General features: G+C 44.6%; 1 protein-coding gene across 1 annotated transcript in view; it reads right to left on the minus strand.

Annotated features, from left to right (window-relative positions):
• Positions 1-743: 743 nt before the first annotated feature.
• Positions 744-19,496, minus strand: part of DNAAF5 (dynein axonemal assembly factor 5) — a 39,222-nt gene continuing 20,469 nt past the window's right edge. Inside the window, exons 7-13 of the mRNA XM_037506747.2 lie at positions 18,034-18,177; positions 16,385-16,553; positions 10,209-10,356; positions 6,164-6,314; positions 5,219-5,375; positions 3,722-3,913; positions 744-1,772 (exon numbers count right to left, since the gene is read on the minus strand). Of these exons, the coding sequence (XP_037362644.1) occupies positions 1,636-1,772; positions 3,722-3,913; positions 5,219-5,375; positions 6,164-6,314; positions 10,209-10,356; positions 16,385-16,553; positions 18,034-18,177 (1,098 nt within the window). The 3' untranslated portion in view covers positions 744-1,635. The remainder of the gene's footprint in view (positions 1,773-3,721; positions 3,914-5,218; positions 5,376-6,163; positions 6,315-10,208; positions 10,357-16,384; positions 16,554-18,033; positions 18,178-19,496) is intronic.

Below are 19,496 nucleotides of genomic sequence, written 5' to 3' on the forward strand. Positions count from 1 at the left end.
TGTTTCGCCTGCCCCCCTCAGTAGTGTTTTCAGTTGATCTGCCTGTTTTGCTCCCCACTGTGTCTCTGGTGAATCATCTCACCCTCCCGCACCTCTGGCCTGTACCCCAGTTCTTATATGTATAAATAAATAAATCTTTAAAAAAAAAAAAGAATCTCCTGGAGGCCCTATTGCTGCACCCCATCCTCAGCATCTGATTCAGTAGGTCTGTGCCCATAACTGGAATTTCCAGGTTTCTAGGTGATACTAAGGATCACTGACTTGAAGGTTCTTAAGGTGCCTTTAAGGAAATGGCAGAGAATACAGAGGGCAAAGGGCAAGGAATTGCTGGAGGAGCATATCTAAAGACATCATAAATCCCTATGGCTATTAATTCTTTAGAAACTGGGTTGGGAGAACCCGGTAATGACGTCAGAGTCTCTAAAGGGGACAAAGGGTGATGTTAATGGACATTGGAGATACCTCCCCAAGTCTGTGGTGCAGAAGTAAGTGCCATCCCAACTCCTCCCAAGGTGAGCCAAAGGGCAGTTATGCCCCTATGATTGGCTTCACTTGTTTGGAGCTTCTGCCACCTGGTGTCCACAGAGGACACTACCATGAACCATGTCGAGGCTGGGATCACCCTGAGGGTAAGTAAGGCTAAGGAAAAATGAGCCATTTCTAGAAATGTTGGTTAATTACCCAAAACACACAAAGACAAGTATATAAAATAATTATAATAAATATTTTAATTAAATCTTCAAACACCGAGGCATAAATGTTAACATTTGATTGGTTGGAAAATACACACAACATTTTCTTCCTTCTGTTAATATAAATAATGGGGCTTATGGAAATAGTACTCTCTTAAAATGAAATCTTTTAGGCACTTGGGTATAGAAAGTATTAAAATAGGATTTACTTTACTGCTACTTGTAGGAGTGCAACCAAAATCATATTCAATTAAATATTCTATTTTCAACACTGTTAGCATTACTCACTTAAGAAAAAATACTGTGAATGTTTATATCCATGTAACATTTTAAGTTCCAGTATGTTTTAAATGGAAAAATTTTCACTGATAATTCATAAGATTTCAAATTTCTTTTAAGTCTGTTTACTCAGACTTAAATTTTTACTCAGACTCAAACTTATATACAAGTTTCAGTAGACTGTACCTCCTCCCTCCCCCACATTTATTTTTAATCACTTTGACTTAAAAAAAGTCAAGAACTTTCCTGATGGACATATAAGCAAGGCAGAACCAATAATCCATGAACCTACCAGTGCATGTGAGTCTTTAAAGAAAAAAAGACTAGGGAGCAGCTGACATTTAGTTTTCATTTCAGATTAGTTATAGTTTGGCAGACCTCTCAAGGGAGGTATAAATAAGACATAGAGATATAGAAGTTCTACTGTGAATGTTATCTCAGAGACTGCTGGGTTTGGAAAGCTGTCCCTGGAGAATACTGGGAATATTTTTTACGGAATACATTCTTGCTTTAAGTCTTACGTGTGAGTATTGTAGGCTGTTAAAAAAAAGATGCCCTGTTAAGAGGTTTAAAGGCCACAAATCCTAGTCCAGGTAAGGATGATGGTTTGGTGTTTGCTCCCACCCGTAGATGTTGCAATGAAAGCTCCACTCCTAGAATCTGGTCACTGCGCAGGGGGCAAGGCCTGTATGTGCTGCAGGAGCTGCTCACAGTGCGTGGGAGAGCGATGCTTGTGGATGACAGCCTCCGTCTCTCTCACCAGGAGCTCAGGGAATAGGACACTGCCTGTTTTGAGGACCTCTGTAAAAACAGTAAAACCTCTTTAAAATGCCAGAAATAAATATAAAATCAATTACTGTTATTCAAATAGGCTTCATATTAAAAGTTGAAATAGCTACAAACAGAGCAAATGTCAAAGCAAGAAACATTATTAGGGAATTACATAATGAAACATAAAAATGGTCAATTCTCCAAGAAGACATAACAATCCTTAACATGATGCCCCTAATAAAAGATAATCAAACTGTGTGAGGAAAAATTGATAGAACTACAAGGAGAAAGAGATGAATCCATTATTATAATTGGAGACTTCAATATTTTATCAGAAATGACAGATCCAGCAGGCAGAAAATCAGAACATAGTTAATCAAGAGTATCATCTATCAACTGAGTACTTTGGACTTCTATAGAATCTATAGGTTACTTCATCCATCAACAGAATATATTTATTTTTCTCAAGCTTCCCTGGAACATTCACCAAGACTGACTATATTCTGGGCCATAAAACACATCTGAACACATTTAAAAGAACAGAAATCATAATGACTCTGCTCTCAGACCATAATGGAATTAAACAAGAAATCAGTGACAGAGAGCTAACTGGAAAATCCCAAATTATTTGGAGATTAAACAACACATTTCTAAATAACAAGATATATATATATATATATATATATATATATATATATATATATATATACACACACACACACTTTGCCTTTTTGATTCATTTATCTGTTTTGGAGCATTTAAAGAGTTTCCATATCTTGGCTATTGCAAATAGTGCGGAAGTAAACATAGGACTACAGATTTCCTTTCAAGTTCTTGTTTTTGTGTTCTTTGAGTGAATTCTTAGGGGTGGAATAGCTGGGTTGTATGGCAGATCCATTTTAGTGTTTTGAGGAACCTTCACACAGCTTTCCACAGCGGCTGGACCAGTCTACATTCCCACCAGCAGTGTACGAGGGTTCCTTTTTCTCCACACTCTTGCCAGCACTTGTTTCTGGTGTTTTCAGTATGGGCCATTCTCACAGGTGTGAAGTGGGCGCTCACTGTGATTTTGATTTGCCTTACATGTATATTTTTAAGAGATAAACCAAAAAATCTCTATCCTGATTGATTCCAAATATGTGACATTCTGGAAAAAGCAAAACTATGGAGACAGTAAAAAGATCAGTGAGTGTTTGTCAGGGGTGAGGGCTGAAGTTGAGATGAGAGATGAATACGTGGAGCCCAGAGGATTTTTAGGACAATGAAAACATTCAGTATAATACTACAATGACAAATGCATGTCATTATGTGCTAAGTCTTCACTTAATATTGCTTATAGGTTCTTGGAAACTGCAATTTCAAGCAATAGGACAAATAATATTGTTTTATTCCACAGATTGGTTTTTTCCTCATCAATGTTAGAACAAAAATGGTATTGAATGAAATGAGGTTGAACAAAATGATGCTATTTGATGATTTGCTGTATGTTTTTCCAAACCCATACTTTGTACACCAAGAGCGTAGTGTAAACTTTGGACTTTGGGTGACAGTGCTTCAACCAAAACAATATATATCACAACTGACTGACTGGAAGCAGATACAAAATCTAGTTGTCTTCCATCAAGCTAGACTTTAAGGGATCTGCAAAAATGTACAATGATGTCCTATTTGCTCACTTTGTTTTGGAAAATATTTCTTTCAAAAACATGTTAAACATGTCAATATGTAATGGATTTATTGCTATTTTAAACAAATAGATACTTTTTTTTCCAATTATAATTTGTATTGTGATAATATCAATGGCTATACCCCTCAAAGACAAAAGCTTTTTGGGATCTTCAATATCTCTTGGGGCTCAAAGGGATCCTGAGATTAAGTATTTAAGGCCCCCCAACCACATGCCAGCTGTGTGTGGCTGATGACACAGCTCAGCTGTGAAGATCTACATCAGAATTAATTACAAGCCATCAAACTCTCACCTAAAACTGCGTCCTGGATGGTGCTGTCTGGATCATCGAGGTATATGAGGAGCTCTTTGTAAAGATACTGGATGTTATTCTGGTAATAAGACTTCCCACTGTCATTTCTGATGCACCGTAGCCAGGAAACCAGGGTAGTCGCAGCCACCAGCCTCACTTCATTGGAAACATCATCTAGACGTTTTAACAGTTCTGGAAGGAGGGGCAGAGGAGGGGTGAAGTTGAGACTGGAGCAGACAGCTCACATATGAAGTTCCATCCCAGGCATTTCATTCCAAATCTTTGAGCTCTCCCTTGGGTCACAGGAAGCCCATATCTTGTGTGTGTGGGGGGGGCTTTGTGCGTCCAGAGCTCATATGCAAGGTATCATAGGCCCTGTATATGCTGGGCAAGCCTGGCAGGGCTGAGCTTCTCTGTACCATCTTATCACCTGTGAGCCCTCTGGCTCAAGTCAAAGTCTGTCACTCTCTTGCCACCAGGCCTCCTTGAGGACAGTACAGGAGTAACATCTGCTGACCCTGTCCTCTGCCCACTGTAGGCTCTGAAGAGTTGACAGCTCAGTGACATGGCATCTACCAGCTGTTCTAGGGACCCGACCATTCTGTTGCTGAAGACAGAATAACCATCTTTCCTGATTGGTAGAAACTATTCCTGCTAGAGAATAAGTCTTAACAGATATATGCTTCCTCACACAGTCTTTACAAGATTCTTTGACACCCACAGTTGGATATCTTTTGGAGACTCAGCACACAATTTGGCACACAAAACAAGCATGGCAGGAACAGCAGCTGCCCAGGTGGTGGGATGCCTCCCCCAGACAGATAGCTGTGAGTTCCTGTTGCTTCCACACAAAGAAGTGCACAGGTCTTGTTAAATGAATATAATTCTTTTAGCTTTTTGACAATTTTAAACATACTTTAAAATATAACTTTGAGGTATTTCTATAATTTATATTTCACCTCGACGTTGAGCTATGTCCCCTTTCATGCTGGTTTTTCTTATGTTGGAACTTGAGTCTGCAAGCCCATCCAAATGATGAGTCCCCCGCCTCTCTGCATTACTTCTTTGCTCAGCGGGAATGTTTTGGCTTCTATATCTGGGATTTTGTCTGGTACTTTAGCTCCAAAGAGGCAGTGACACTGGTTTCTGGGTGTGGCTGGGACACATGCCTGTTCTTACCCCTAGGCCCTCGTTACAGTTTTTGCTCTAAGCAGTGGGGTTCCTGCCATGCTATGGGCTGCACTCTTGGGGTCTACGGGCCTGAGCTTCAGCCCTGCTTCTTCTGGCTGTCACCACCCTTCAGCTCTGGTCCACAAGACATCTGTCTTGTTTCTTGATTTGTTTTATTTACTCAGGGATGTCTCATCTGTCATTGCTGTGTTTGGACTCACAGCATCAACATGACCAGAAATCAAAGTAGCATTTTCTATGTTTTCCTATAAAAGAAAACAGCTGTCAAACAAATACATATGCTTTGCAGAAGAAAAAATGTCCTACCAGGATAGATCTTGATGAATTTATCTGGATCAAGAATATCAACAGAGGTTTTTAAAAAGATATCAATAATTCGGCATGACATTAACCGAGTCATCTGAGAATCTTCTTCCAGGGTGGTCAGTATTTGAGGCATTAATGTTTCCTGCACTTCTTGTATCTGCAATTAATAGAAAGACATGGGATGTGGTTCATTATTAGGTCTGCTCTGGTGACAAAGATTGCTGTTTGTTTACTATGTGTGTGTGTTGCCTGTAAAGAGAAAAACTAGGTTTTGCTACAAATATTCTGGAATGTGGAATGCTATTTTGGAATTTGTATGCAAGGGATATATTTGAATCTTTATTTAAAAGTCTAGATAATCTGAATACTTTTGGCTTAACTTGGTCAATTTTGTAAAAAAAAATCCATTACTCATAAAGTCTGAGTGAGACACAAATCCTATGCAGCCTGCGGCCTAGTTGCATGACAGAATATTATGTCCTGTGAAACTTGGGGAGCACTTTAACTTCAATAACAGCACTCAGGAGCCAGGAGGTGGAGCTCACATATTCTGGTGAGTACCTGGGAGGTGTTAGGAGGGCACAGCACAACATAACACCAATCATTTGGGACAACTGTGCTATTTCCTTAATTCCCATGTTCAATGAGATTGATACAAGCAATGTAGAAAGCCAGATCTACCCTTGTCAGATTCTTGTGATCAAACCATTTGTCATGTAAAAGGAATATTCATTTCAGTGTGTAAATCTAAGCAGCCCCTATGATGATCAAAACACAAGTTGTCCCTCCACCACACCCCACCATGCCCCCTCAATGGTATTTGTTAGGCAGCACCAGTGCCGGTCGATTCCCAGAAAGCCAGAGAGACCCTGCTCTCTTCCCCCTGCAGTAGGTCCACGTGGAGGCCTGGGAGGCCCCTCATGGCTGGGGACACGCCCGCCCTACCTGTTGGGCAGACAGGACTTCACTGCTGATGAGCGCCCAGAGGCAAGACACGGCTGCTGTGCGTATGGCGGCGGCTGTCCTCCCTGCATGCCACTGCAGGTTGGGGACCAAGATGTCTTTGATCACTGTGTCAAGGTAGCTATGAAACTGCCTGTGGTGGAAGCAGGAAACAGAGTGAGGATGTAGGGCAGATCAACTTGCCTAGGAAGAAATGAACCGGGCTAGGGGAAGGTGCAGCAGGAAAAAAAAACAGAAATGCAATTGGAACTGGACACCCAAGCAAGAGAACTCTTCCTGGGGAGGAGCTGCTGGAGGGGACTGGTGCTGTTTCCTCTAGTGGGAGATAAAAGTGCAGCAGGTTGGGCTCTGTGGGCCTCCCTCTCCCAGGGCCAGTTGAGGCCCTGAGTCTCCAGAGAACTGTGGGGAGTCCCTTGAAGATATACATTCAGCCTCCTTCCTCATTTTGTCCTCCCTAGCTCTAAGTAGGAGACTTGAATGACACGTGACCACTCTCACCAGAGCATCAATCAGGGAAACAAAGTCTCTCCCATGTGAGGTGGTTTCACAGGAGAGGCCCTAACAAACGCCTGATTACAGGCCCTCCAACATATCGAGGAAAACACTGGTCTACTTCTGACTTTGGAGAGGCAAGTGGGAAGGGATACCAAGATAAGGCCCCAGGGATCTGAATGTAGCAGCACAGGGAGACAGGGAAATTGACCCCCTACCCCTGGTTGTGTGTGTTGACCACAGGTCAACCAGTTCTACCTGTGGTCAAGACAACACCAAAGCATCATCAAACAATAGCCCCAGCCATGCACAGGTTCCACTTTGCCTGCTGGCTCAGTACTGATGAGTTGTATTTAGGACCCCATTAACACTGCACAGAAATGCCTTAATCAGCTGAGGAATCCCACCGGACATACAGGCCTCTACAAATAGATTAGAACATTCCATGGAACAATTCATGAACTTATATCCCAACACTACCCCAGTATATTTCAAAGGTGGTTCACATCCCAAATAGCATCTATTTTCGCAGGATACCAAAACAGCACAAAGACTAGGCAGTGAGACAAAGGTATGCAGGGCACCCTGGTATTCTCTGCTTCCCATTTGCCTGCTTCATCTCTCTCCAAGCTCCCCCCACTTGCTTCCAGCAGGGGGCATTCCAGAACCAACAATGAAGGTAAAGGAGCAAAGCTGCAAAGTGAATTTAGTTTAAGATGATTTACGCTTATTCAATTAGGCTTTCAGCATGCTTTAATTTTTAAGCAAAGAGCTGTTGTTTCCTGAAGTGATTTACAACCTGTCTTGTCTCTTAGACATCCACTAAAATCATCTAGAAAATTCTATTTCCAGGTGCTGGCTGGGCAGTGACCACATGGTGCTATTTTTTTTTTTAAGATTTATTTATTTATGCACACAAGAACTGTGGTACAGGAAAGTGGTGTGGGGGGGTGAGAGGATTCCCCAGAGACAGAGTGGGGAACAGAACAGGCGGATTGACTGAAATACACTGCTGAGGGGAGCAGCGGGCGAGACAGGAAAGGCCTGCTGCGCCATGTGGGTAGTTCCCTGGCTGGGGATCAAACTTGTGCTGCAGTGGCTGTGGATTGCCTCATAGGTTGAGTCTTAACCCCTTGTGCCACTAGGGAGGCCTACATGGTGCTACTTCTGATGTGAGTTAGAACCTGCCCTCCAAAGCATTTAAATGTTGGAGAGAAAAAAAAAAAAAGTATTTTGCTTTCAAGAAATGAATTCTACTGTGTAGAGGAAGACATCTGTTGCAGGTGAGGCGCCTCTGAGAAACAGCAACATTTGGGAGGCTGGCCCAGTCTCCTTCCTTTACACAGACTGAATGGGGAGCTGCTCTTTGGAATCAGGCACTTCAAGGTCCTCATTTTACCCTGAGGTGTTGACATTTCACTGTTCTCAGCCATGATAGGGAATAAGGCACAGCTCTGGGGAGAGAAGGGGCTATGACAAGGCAAGATAACTGGGAGTAAAATGAGAGAATCAAAAAGACAAAGCATCTCCCAATGACAGCAATTATAGAAAGCCCAGAAGCTTGGTAGGCGGGGTCCCAAAGGTGTTGGGCTGTGAGCTGCCCAATTACTTGACTGGGGACATTCAGAGTCCATGTCCTGGGCACTCTGCAACTATGGGGCCTCAAGTCTCCTTGCTGTCCTGAGGCCCTTATCAATGAAGCCTCTGGAAGCCTTCAAGATTGTCAGACGGAAACCCAAGGTGGAAATTTCTGATTCCAGAAGCCCATTCTTAGATATTTGTCCTCTGTCCACTCCAGAGTGGGACCTGCTAGCTGCATGGGCATTCAGTGAAGTGGGCACAAGTTGAACACACTCCAGTCAGGACATTCTCTTCTCAGTTTCTGTGTCAGCAGAACCAATTAGATATTTCATGATTCTACCAATTTATAGTCCTAACAATCAAGTGAGTGGTCTTTTAAAAATCTTTCTTGCTTGTGGGCCTTCCTGGTGGCGCATGTGGTTGAATGCAGCGCTATGAAGCTGTCCACAGCCTCTGCAGCACTGGTTTGATCCTGGCCAGACGGCCAGCAAGGATCCCACATGGCACGGCAGACCTCTCCTGTCTCGTTCGCTGCTCCCCTCAGCAGTGTATTTCATCAGTCTGCCTGTTCTGTTCCCTGCTCTGCCTCTGGTGAATCCTCTCACCCTCCCGCACATCTGGCCTGTACCCCGGTTCTTGTATAAATAAAAAAATCTTTAAAAAAAAACTTTCTTGCTTGTAAAAGTAGCCAAAACTTTCATTAAAATAACTGAATTGAACAACTTACTTCATTTGATACTGATTGCTGTCCACGAGAACCCACAGGTGCGGTTTAGTTGAGAACTCTGTCCAAACCTGGGAGTTGTGCTCTGCAAGGTTAACTGCTGCAGGGTGTGGGGGCTGCCCCAGGAGACGGAGCTGTGCAGCTCTCTGCAGTGCTGACCAGCCTCATTGTAAGGCCTCATTGCCGCAGGTTCTCTAGGAAGCTGTGCCTCCTAGCAGGACAGTGGCCAGGGCTCTACTTAGTATCTCTCTACAGGTCCTTCCAAGTCCTGACATTTCTGCAGTCAAGCAGGAAATAAAGTTTCCCTCAATCTGATGGGCTGGCTAAAGGCCCACAGGCACAGAGGAAACAAGTATCACATGCAGAGAAGGAAAGATTGAACGGCCCAAACATTCCACAGGACACTGACCAGCCAGGCTCCCTTCCTAGGAGATGGGTGCTTGAAATCCATCCAGCTCAGGGCTCCCCTCTTGGGAGATGTGTTCCTCAAGATCACAGGTTCCCAGACAGCCCATTGTGTAGACCATTATATAGGCCTGCTCACTCTGTTTTGCTTTGGGTATTTTCTGCCTTTCTAAGGAAATGGTAGGATCCTGGAGGGCTCTCTCTGCTATCCAGATTCCTCACACAACCTGTTATTGGGGTTTTCCCCTAACACACAGCAAGACTCACATGTCAGTCATGGTGCTGCTGTGGGTGTCAGAGTGGCTCTGACCCCGAGACACTGACTTCTGACCATGGTTTCTCTTTTCTCCTGTTTCTTTGTTCCCCTTTCCTTCAAAGTCATGAAGGTGGAGTCCCTTAATGTGTTATGGCTGCCTAAAAGTTCTTTGATAGAAGAGTTCTCCTCATGCTTTAACCATCAATGGTAATTCAATCAATTCTTTGTTAGGTCTGAAAGGTACCAAAAGGCTTTTAAAACTGAGTACAGCCAACATATAAACCATTAATAGTTAATGTTCCCTGAAACTTTTTCATACAATGGAATTTTAATGACTACCCCCACTGAAATGACTTTGATTTAATGTCTCTGCTCACATTCACTGTCCTGACCGTGCTGTTTACTCAGGGAGGAGGCGTGGAGACAGCAGGCCCTCGCTCAGGGTCACACTGGCTCCACCTGAGACCTCTGTGTGGAGGAAGGGGCCAGGACACTCCACCCCCAACACAGAACAGGATGGGAGTGGTAGGGGGACAGCGTGGGGCCCTTTCGGGGTAGAGGAGACCTACCCCTGGGAGTCCACTGTCTCCTTGGCCTGCAGCAGCACCTGGGACAGAATGGAGAGGAGCTTCAGGCGCATCTGCGGGTCTCTGGTTGGCTGAAGGCAGCCCCTGAGAATGGGGATGAAGTGAGGCAGTGCTTCACCCAGGGCAGGACCTGGAAAAAAAAAAACAAAAACTGGCTCCTATGGGGACCCTGCTATAAGCAAGGGGGTGCATGTTTTTAGCTCTGGGGCCATGATCTGAGCACAGCTCACTGGTTGTGGCCTTCCCATCATACCTCCTTTATGCATCACTGACTCATTATCAAAGAAAATTTAATGCCCCAAATCATTTTAGTGATTCAAACTTTTATCTTTTTTATACTTTCCACATTCTTTTTTTTTTTTTTTTAAAGATTTATTTGTTTATGCATACAAGAGCTGGAGTACAGGTCAGAGATGAGGGGGGGGATGAGAGGATTCACCAGAGACAGAGTGGGGAACAGAACAGGCAGACTGACTGAAACACTGCTGAGGGGAGCAGCAGGCAAGACAGGAGAGGTCTGCTGTGCCATGTGGGTTTCTCTCTGGCTGGCTGGGAATCAAACCTGCACTGCAGAGGTTGCAGATTGCTTCATAGTGTTGTGCTTAACCCCTTGCACCACCAGGGAGGCCCTACTTTGCAAATTCTTAATAGAAAAATTAAAGTCAAGCAATATTTTAAAGACCAACCGAAACTGATTATTCAGAACATGTGAGTTGTTGGAGATTTGCCCCTAAACTTGGTAGCCAGCATCCTTTTCCAAACTTGCTGCTAGACGAAGAAGAAATGAACGCAATTCTCGCTGTACTATAAAGATTCCAAACATAGGTGAAGGTGTTTAGTACTTGCAAACTCTCCGAATCATGATGGAATAGTTGTCCTGGGTCCTGCCATGAGCTGGGACTCACAAGGACAGAAGAGGCTACGTGACAACCCCCTTGTGGCCCTGTGCTGACCAATCAGACCACGAGATTTAGGACCAGTAAAGGATACTATCAGACCATCCTCTCTTGCAAGAATTTGCTAATTCTGTACAGAACAAGGGAAGCAACCTAAATCTCTTAAGATGCCTCATCTCAAACCCAGGCATTGAAACCTCTGGGATAAAAGATGTGGCCCTGAGGGGCGGGGGTGAGAGGGGTAGTTCATGCCTGAAGTATGAGTGGGCCCAGGGAAGAGAACAAACAAAGCCAACAAGAGAGCTGTGGCCTGGAGCAGGACATCTCGGGGAGGGTGTCTAGAGCTCTGACCCCTGGGGTCATGTCCTTTCAACATCACAGAAAATGGATGTGTGACACTTCCCCACAGAGGAGGGGGGCATGTGCATTCAGGGCAAGTATCCCCAGAGATACTTCAGTCACACAGAAGACAGAGAAAATAGAAAAACGGGAGAAGCTGCACCCCAGACGTCCTGCCACCCCATCCTGCATGCCATTGCCCACTTCACACACCGGTACTAAATATGACCTTTTTAAAACCTAAAGCCTGAGTCAAGCAAAAGCTCCCAAATCCCCAAAACTATGGGACATCTGTCAAAATGTATGGCATAAAAAAGGGAAATTTGAGTGGCTGGGGAAATGCGTGACACACCAAGTGTCACAAAAGAATGAAGACTGTCCCGGGGAGGTGCAGCTTTATCACCACAGACGCCGGAAGCAGCCCAGTGAAGGTCAGGTCAGAGGTCGAGGGGGCAACTGGAAATGAGCCCCTTTCAGTGACAAGCAGGCATCACGAGCACACACAAAACTGCAGGCACACAAGTTATACTGTGGGAAGGGAGATTCTTTTAGGAAATGAAGATAGCAAGGTGCACCCGTGGCCAGAGCTGCCCTCCACCCAGCCTGCCTTCCAGGCTCCTGTCAGCGCTGGGAAGAACACAGAGCAGCCTGTCTCCTCCTGGGCCAGCCAACTGAGACATGCCACCAGCATCGAGCATCATGCTGGGTTGCATTGTTAGGACCCTGGGAAGCAGCCTTTGGTTGCCATCTCCTAAGTTGGGTGGAGTGTTAACAGCCAGATCTAAAAACCAGTTTGGATTTTTTTTTCTTTTTAAAAAAGAATTACCTTTCAACAATGAATTATGTCCAGCTAAATACTTTCCTCAGATGGTTCAAGTGAGGAATTTCTCAAGGGCCAGTGAGAGTGTTGGGTTCGATACAGGGCCCACTTCCAAGTCTGTATAAAGTGTGTGCAAATTGGCCCAGATATGCTCTGTGATCCATAGCAGCTCCCGATTTAGGTATGACTTCTTCATTCCTCATGAACAGAACTTACAGAGGGCACAAGTGGGTGGCCGCCAGCAACCTGCACCTTACCGATGTCTCTGAATCTCACTCATACAGCACAGACCCGGAATGCTTCCCACAAACATCTTCTGCATATCCTCCAATGCCAGGTGCTGGGGCTTGGGCTGGAAGGTATAGGGGGTTGGAGGGTGGGGGATGAGGATCCCAGCAGTGAAGGGGACCGGCTATACTACAGGGAGAGAATTTTAAAGAAGGGTAATGAAAGCTTTCTCCTATCAGCACACCCTTCTGAGCACAGCCAAGCTGGAAGCACCAATGTTAGTTCAATGCACCTTGAATTGGGGCTCGGCTCCAAGAGCATCTTCTGTGCCACACACCCCACCTGAGAACCCTGTAAGGCCCTGGAATCCCCACTCAGCACTGAAGTTGATACAGGTCCTTCTCCTTCTCTCCACCTACTGCCTGTGCCAACCACTCGGGTATGGGGGTCCCCTAAGTCAAGGAGCTTCGTGAGTCCTTCCTAGGATACTCTGCCTGAGTGGGAGGATGGCTCTGAGTCCTGATACCAAGTCTGGGGGAGTGCCGTCATCTGGGAAGACCTCTCCATGCTGCCCAGTACTCAAGGCCTGGGAGGCACATGTCTGCTGTGTGTCCAGCAGAGGCTAGACACACTTACCCATCTGGATCGGCAGGTCCCAAATCTTCAGGACTCAGCCTTCCTGGAACCGTTTCTGTGTTTTCACTCTTTTCACATTTTAACAAACTGGATGGAAACACCACATTCTAAGGCTCAAACAGTGAAGAGAACAGGATGCCTCTGGTCGTGCTTTCCCCCAGTGATGACCTCTTCTGGGGATGGAGGGATTTGCTGGTATTTTTTTCAAGTGGGCCACTGGTATTAAAAACATTAACAAAAATCCCCCAAATTTAAACACAATCCTGGGATTGTACCCTGTACCTGCCTTCCCAGCACTGACCTCCACCCACAAAGTATGTGCTTTTGCCTTTAGTCTTCTCTCGCAGGCTTCCCCTACATTGCTCTAAAGGCTTATCACCATTTTTAATGAGGGCCAGGGCCCTCCTTCTATGGAAATGTTATATTGTCATCTTCCAGTTAGGTGTTTGGACCACTTCCAACTTCTGCTACTGAACATGCCCTGCTGAGTATTTTTGGGCACATGGCTTTTTCCACAATTAGAACATTTCCTCAGGACAGATTCTAATAATTTGATTGCTGGATAAAGGGTGTGAATACACTGTTGACTCTATTATAAGTATAATATAAAACTGCCCTCCAAAAAAATGCGCCCCTTCACTGAGCAGCAGGCCGCACCCAGTCCTTCCAGCTTGATGCCACTGCAGACACAGTATTACCTTTAGCCTAACTGGATAGATGGCAAATGGTAACCCCCAGATATAAACCATGTTTCCTTATTATTGAAAGACTGAATTTCTGCTAATACTTGTTCACCAGTAACTATTAACGTTTTCCTTACAACCCAGACAGCCTGCCTGTTAGTGGGCTAATGATTCTAGCCTTGCCAAGGGTGGGTTTTATAAAACAAAGGCCTGACATTGTCATATTTACTGTGAATATTTCCCCAAATCTCCTTCCCTTTTATTTTGGTTTCAAATGTGTACATATAATCAAATCTATTTCTTTCTTTCCTGATCTTTTCAAAGTTTAGAAAGTTATCTGCCTCTGTATATTTAAAATGTTTATAATTAAAGAGACATTTTTTTACAACTTTTATAAATAAGAAATTCAGAAATTTTGGTTTTCTCTGTTCATTACAGCAATACAGGTTCATTATAGAAAACATGGAAAAATAAAAAATAGAGGGAAACAAAAATCATTCAGACTCTCAGAACATTGGGTTGGAAACTTGTGCACAGTGGGGTTTCAGGGTAATAGAGCTGGGCTACACTGCACTTTTAAATCCAGCTCCTGTCCCTTAATATTGTATTGTCAACATTTTCTTGTCTTGAGGTGCATAACATGAGATGCAAATAGCAGGGAGACTGCCTTAGGACCCCTGGCTTTGCTGCTGGGAAGAAGCACAAGGCCAAGCTCTTGGGTTTTCAGGCTCAACTTCCTCAGTTACAAAATAAAGATCAGACCAATTTGATTCATGAAACTGGGTGACATTCAGTAAAATGCAGAATAAAATGCACTGGGCCCTGCCAAGAGTAACGTGGGGTAGGGACTGTTGCTATCAGGGTCATGTCTCAGTTTATGGGCAGTGTGACCCCAAGAAGGTCACTGATGCCATGTATCCTCAATCTCCTCCATGGCATGGGGATGACAGCTCTACACCTGGTTATGAGGATGTGAGCAGCTGATATTTCTAAAGTAATTACAACAGTGCCTGGCACAGCACAGTGAGTACTTCTAGCAATCATCTCCGTTTTTCTTTTTTTTTTTTTTTTTTTGTTTTTTTTTTTTGTTTTTTTTTTCATCTCCGTTTTTCATCTCAAATCTGGAAACATAGTTTAGCACACAAGCAACAAGAGCAGTTTGGATTTCTGTTCCATTACAGATGGCACGGGGTCACCGGGCATCCTCTCACATTGATGATTAATCACTACAGTGCCCAGAGGTCACATGTGAACAATATGTGTCCCTGAAGACCTGTAATTACAGAGAGAAGAGGTGGGGAGGGGAGCAGCACAGGAAAGCTTTGAGAGAGCATGTAACTTAAGCGGAAACAGAATTTGTAATAAATTTAAATGAAGAAAAAGAAACTTGCTTGACAAGTTTATAGTCACCTGGTAAAGTACAGGATATGTACGATAAATCATTGTAATTTCTTTATTGAAAACCTCATTAAAACGTTGAAATGTGCATTCTACACCTGTAACAGGGTATTTTAAAGCGATAGTGCTCATTTTAGGACAGTGCCCAAATTTGGAGACTTACGGAGAGCAGATAAAACTGAAGTCTCTGCAGGGCTGGCTTGAGACTAGTTACACACTCAAAATACCAATTTGAGGGCCTCCCCGGTGGCTCAGCGGTTGAGCACTGTGTTGCGAAGCTGCCCGCAGCCTCTGCTGCGCCGGTTCCATACCCGGCTGCTCCCCGGCCACCGGAGGAGGATCCCACATGGTGCGCAGACCTCTCCTGCCGCCCGCTGCTCCCCTCAGCAGTGTACTTCGGTCCTTCTGCCTGTTCTGCTCCCCGCTCTGGCTCTGGTGAATTCTCTCACTCTCCCGCACTTCTGACTGTACCCAGTGCTTGTATAAATAAATAAACAAATAAATCTTTAAAAAAAAAAAAAACCAATTTGATTGGATAGTCTAAATTTTGCAGTAACATTTAACATTTGAAAAATAAAAGCTACAAAACAGGGCAGGTAAAATCACATTTTCAAAGTTCAACATAAAAAATGTGTGCCTGGGCCTCCCCGGTGGTGCAGCGGTTGAGTGCTGGGCTGCGAAGCTGCCCGCAGCCCCTGCAGCGCCAGTTTGATCCCTGACCACCGGGTGAGAGTCCCACATGGCGCGCAGACCTCTCCTGCCATGCCCCCTGCTCCCCTCAGCAGTGTACTTCGTCCGTCTGCCTGCTCTGCTCTCCCCTCTGGCTCTGGTGATTTCTCTCACCCTCCCGTGCTTCTGACTGTACCCAGTGCTTGTATAAAAAAATAAAATCTTAAAAAAAAAAAAAATATGTGTGCCTGAGCTGACTTTAAAGAGTTATGTTACACAAAGTCTTCAATATAATGTTCTCAGTATTTTAAAAATTAAGGTATTGTTCCTTAAAATGCATAGTCACTATAGGGAAGAGTGAATTAGTTACATTAAAAAAAATACATCTCAGTTACATATAGCTAGGTCTGTGGCATTCTGGCTCATGCTACAACCTCCTAACCTCCATCATGGGGTTAGCAGTGACTAGCCCAGGGGAGGGGGGCTCACCTGATTGTGTAACGACCACATTAAACTGCAGGAGTTCTGCAGAGTGGATGGTCCATTCATGGTGTGACCCCGCCAGCCACTCCATAAGGGGGCTCAGGTGCTTTCCGTAGAGACCTTGGCTGCCATCAACGCCCTCCACCTTGGCCAGCGAGTCCATGGTCTCCTGGATCTGGAAGCGCAAGCAATGAGCTGAGATACTCCCCACTCTTTAGGTACAAAACCACCACCAGAGCCTGGTCTCCATCATCTGGGAGAGTAAAAACCACCTGGGGACATGGCTGCTTGAATAACCAGGTTAGTTGTGCACATTGAACAGGTGAGGGAATGTAACAATATGGAAATCTGTGGAAAATCATGCTGGGAGCTCCAATTGCACATGCCCATTGACAACTCTGATTTCCATTCATGTTATGTCAACACTGCCTGCACCACAAACGCTAGAACTACAGATGTACATTTCCCAAGAAGTTCAGCAACAGTGTCCCCTAGGTGTGCACAAAAGCAGGGAGGCTTCCTTGGAGAGGTGGCTTTCTCCAAGCCGTCCTGATGATTCTCCTGCCGGTGGGAGGGCTGGGGGCCAGCTAGGGCTTGGACTCTGAAGGAGAAGGGGACCAAGTGGTTTCGGGGAATTAAACTGAATAAACAAATTGTGTCTTGCATCCTCTCTTACTTAGTTCTTTCACCCCGCCCACACCTTCAGGTGAAAATACCTCTGCTGCTCTGGAGGGAAGAGGAGGGTAAGGGAAGATGAAGTGATAAAGCTGGCAGCCACCTTCTAACCTGAGCCATTTTCCTTGGGATTTGGAACTCAGGAGGTGCTGGAGATTCTGGGAGGCCTAAGACTGTTCTGCACACTCACCTGTAACCTGAGGGTGGTCCAGTTTCGTTCCCTGGCACTCCTGGAGCGCTTTTGCTAGTATTTACGGCCCTATAAGTGACAAACTGCCTGCTAAGACATATGCCCTTTGGTAAGGTTGTTTTCAAAGGGGTCATGAAAAGGGGTGAAGGTGTGGAGATGGAGCCATGAGGCTCTCAAACCTTCCAGGACGGCCACCAAGTAGCCAACGTAGAGAGAGCAAGCAGTCAAAGGGCTGGCAAGAGAACTAGAAGGAGAAACTAAGTTTTCGGCTTTTGGAGAAGCAGCCAGACAACCCGGTCACCATATGGCCCCGGGTCCACGGGGAATTGTAGGTCAGGAGAGTTTAAGCCTAAATATAGAGCCAATGGAACAGAAACAATTTTTTAAAAGTTGGGCGGCAATTAAATAAGAAAAGTATATTATTTTCTTTTCAGACCTTCAATTGTATGTGCATGTTTTTATCCACACTGAAACACACAAATTTAAGACAAGGATGGGACCACTCCTTCTTTGTTTCTTTGCCATGGACTCCAAGATGAAATACCTGTCTTCACTCTGAGATATTAAATTGGCAGTTGGAGGGGACTAAGATTTTGTGCACCCCCTAAGGCCACCTCATGAGTGACTCATCCCAAATGTTCTAAATTCTTTCATCTTTGCTAATCAGCTTGAGTCAGGCATGCCTGAGGCTAGGAATTCAAGAGCAGAGTTACAGACATTTAGAGGAGAGCCTTCCTAGGCATAAGCTCCATCTCACCACAGCCGACAGCAGATACCCCACCAATCTTACCTTGTCACCAAGGCCTGAGGCACCCCAGAGAGCCATTATGGTCACCAGCACCTCCATGAGCTGTAAGCTGAAGTCTCTGCAGTCTCCCTGGCAGGCTGCCACCAGAGCCTGCACGCAGAGCAGCAGGTGCCCCCCGTACAGCTGCTGTGGAGAGAGCGGGGCAGCCACTGTCAGCCGGCTCTCCACCTCCTATCCCCCAGTGAGTCTTCATAGGAGGCCACTGACCTCGACATGGAGTGTTAGGGCGACTAAATGGAGTGGATATTGGGTCACGGACTCCAACACACACACCGTACAACACGGGAGGACTGAACACACACACGGGGAACTAGGAATTGGTGCTGATTTTGCTAAATGCTCACTGGCATTTCAGGTGTTTAAAAACAGTTCTTATAGGTTAGTGATACACACTGGAGTATTTACACAAGAAATGACTGAATCTCTTGAATCTGAAATACCTTAGCTATTCTCACCCACCCCCAAAGATAAGAAAAAAAGGGAGAAAGGTAAATAAGACCAAAGGAGTATGGAACCCTTGAAGTTGGGTGACAGCTGCATGGGGGTTCATTCTGCTATTCTCTCTACTTTTGTGCATTTTGGCATTTTTATAATACTAAGTTTTAACAAATATAAAATTTTATGGTTCAAAAATGCTTCCTGATTGATGGGGGGATGACAAGGTGCTATATCAGTTGGGTTGAGCCCATTGATTACCCCCAGGGCTCAGCCTCATCAACTATAAAATGGGGGCCAGGAGCAGGTGTGCCATTGGGGGTGGCAGTGTATAAATATAGTGCATATCTATATTTACTGCTTATAAAGTCCTCTAACATGTCTCTTACATATATGCTTCATAAGATACAGAACGTGTAAATATAACTCATAAATAAATGGGCACATATATATTAGAGGTATATGCTTAAGCTGTTTTACTAATTGGGGCATGAGTTCAAAAAAGTTTTGGATTGGTTGGCTAGCTAATGGATTGGTTTTAAATTCTGAATCAGTTCTAAAATTTCATGGCTCATACATAAGTGGTATAAATCATGACAGTTTAAACACACACACACACAAATCACACTAGACCTCAGAAGAGTTGGCCCTGGCATCCCTAGACACTCCCAAGCCTGACCAGGAGAGACCCAGAACTGCTGGGCATATGCCTACGCCTAGAGGAGTTGGCTGGGATCCACAGATTGATGTTTTTATTCTAATCCTTACTTTTCCTATGGCCCAATTTCTTTTAGACCTGGATTGATTTTTAAGGACATGATTTCAGCTAATTTCTGAAATGACCTCTAATATATATTTAAGGAGCCATTATCTAAAAATTAAAAATGAATTTAACCTCTTTAAAAGATGTGTCACTACTATCAATAGCTTTTGTTGAGTTGTCTTGTGACAGGTCCAAAGAGCCCTGTGCCCTTTCCAGCACCACCTGCCTGCTATGAATAGGGCACCAT

This window comes from Talpa occidentalis, unplaced genomic scaffold (genome assembly GCF_014898055.3).
Source record: "Talpa occidentalis isolate TD23 unplaced genomic scaffold, MPIMG_talOcc4v2.1 talOcc4.12, whole genome shotgun sequence".
NCBI lineage: Eukaryota > Metazoa > Chordata > Mammalia > Eulipotyphla > Talpidae > Talpa > Talpa occidentalis.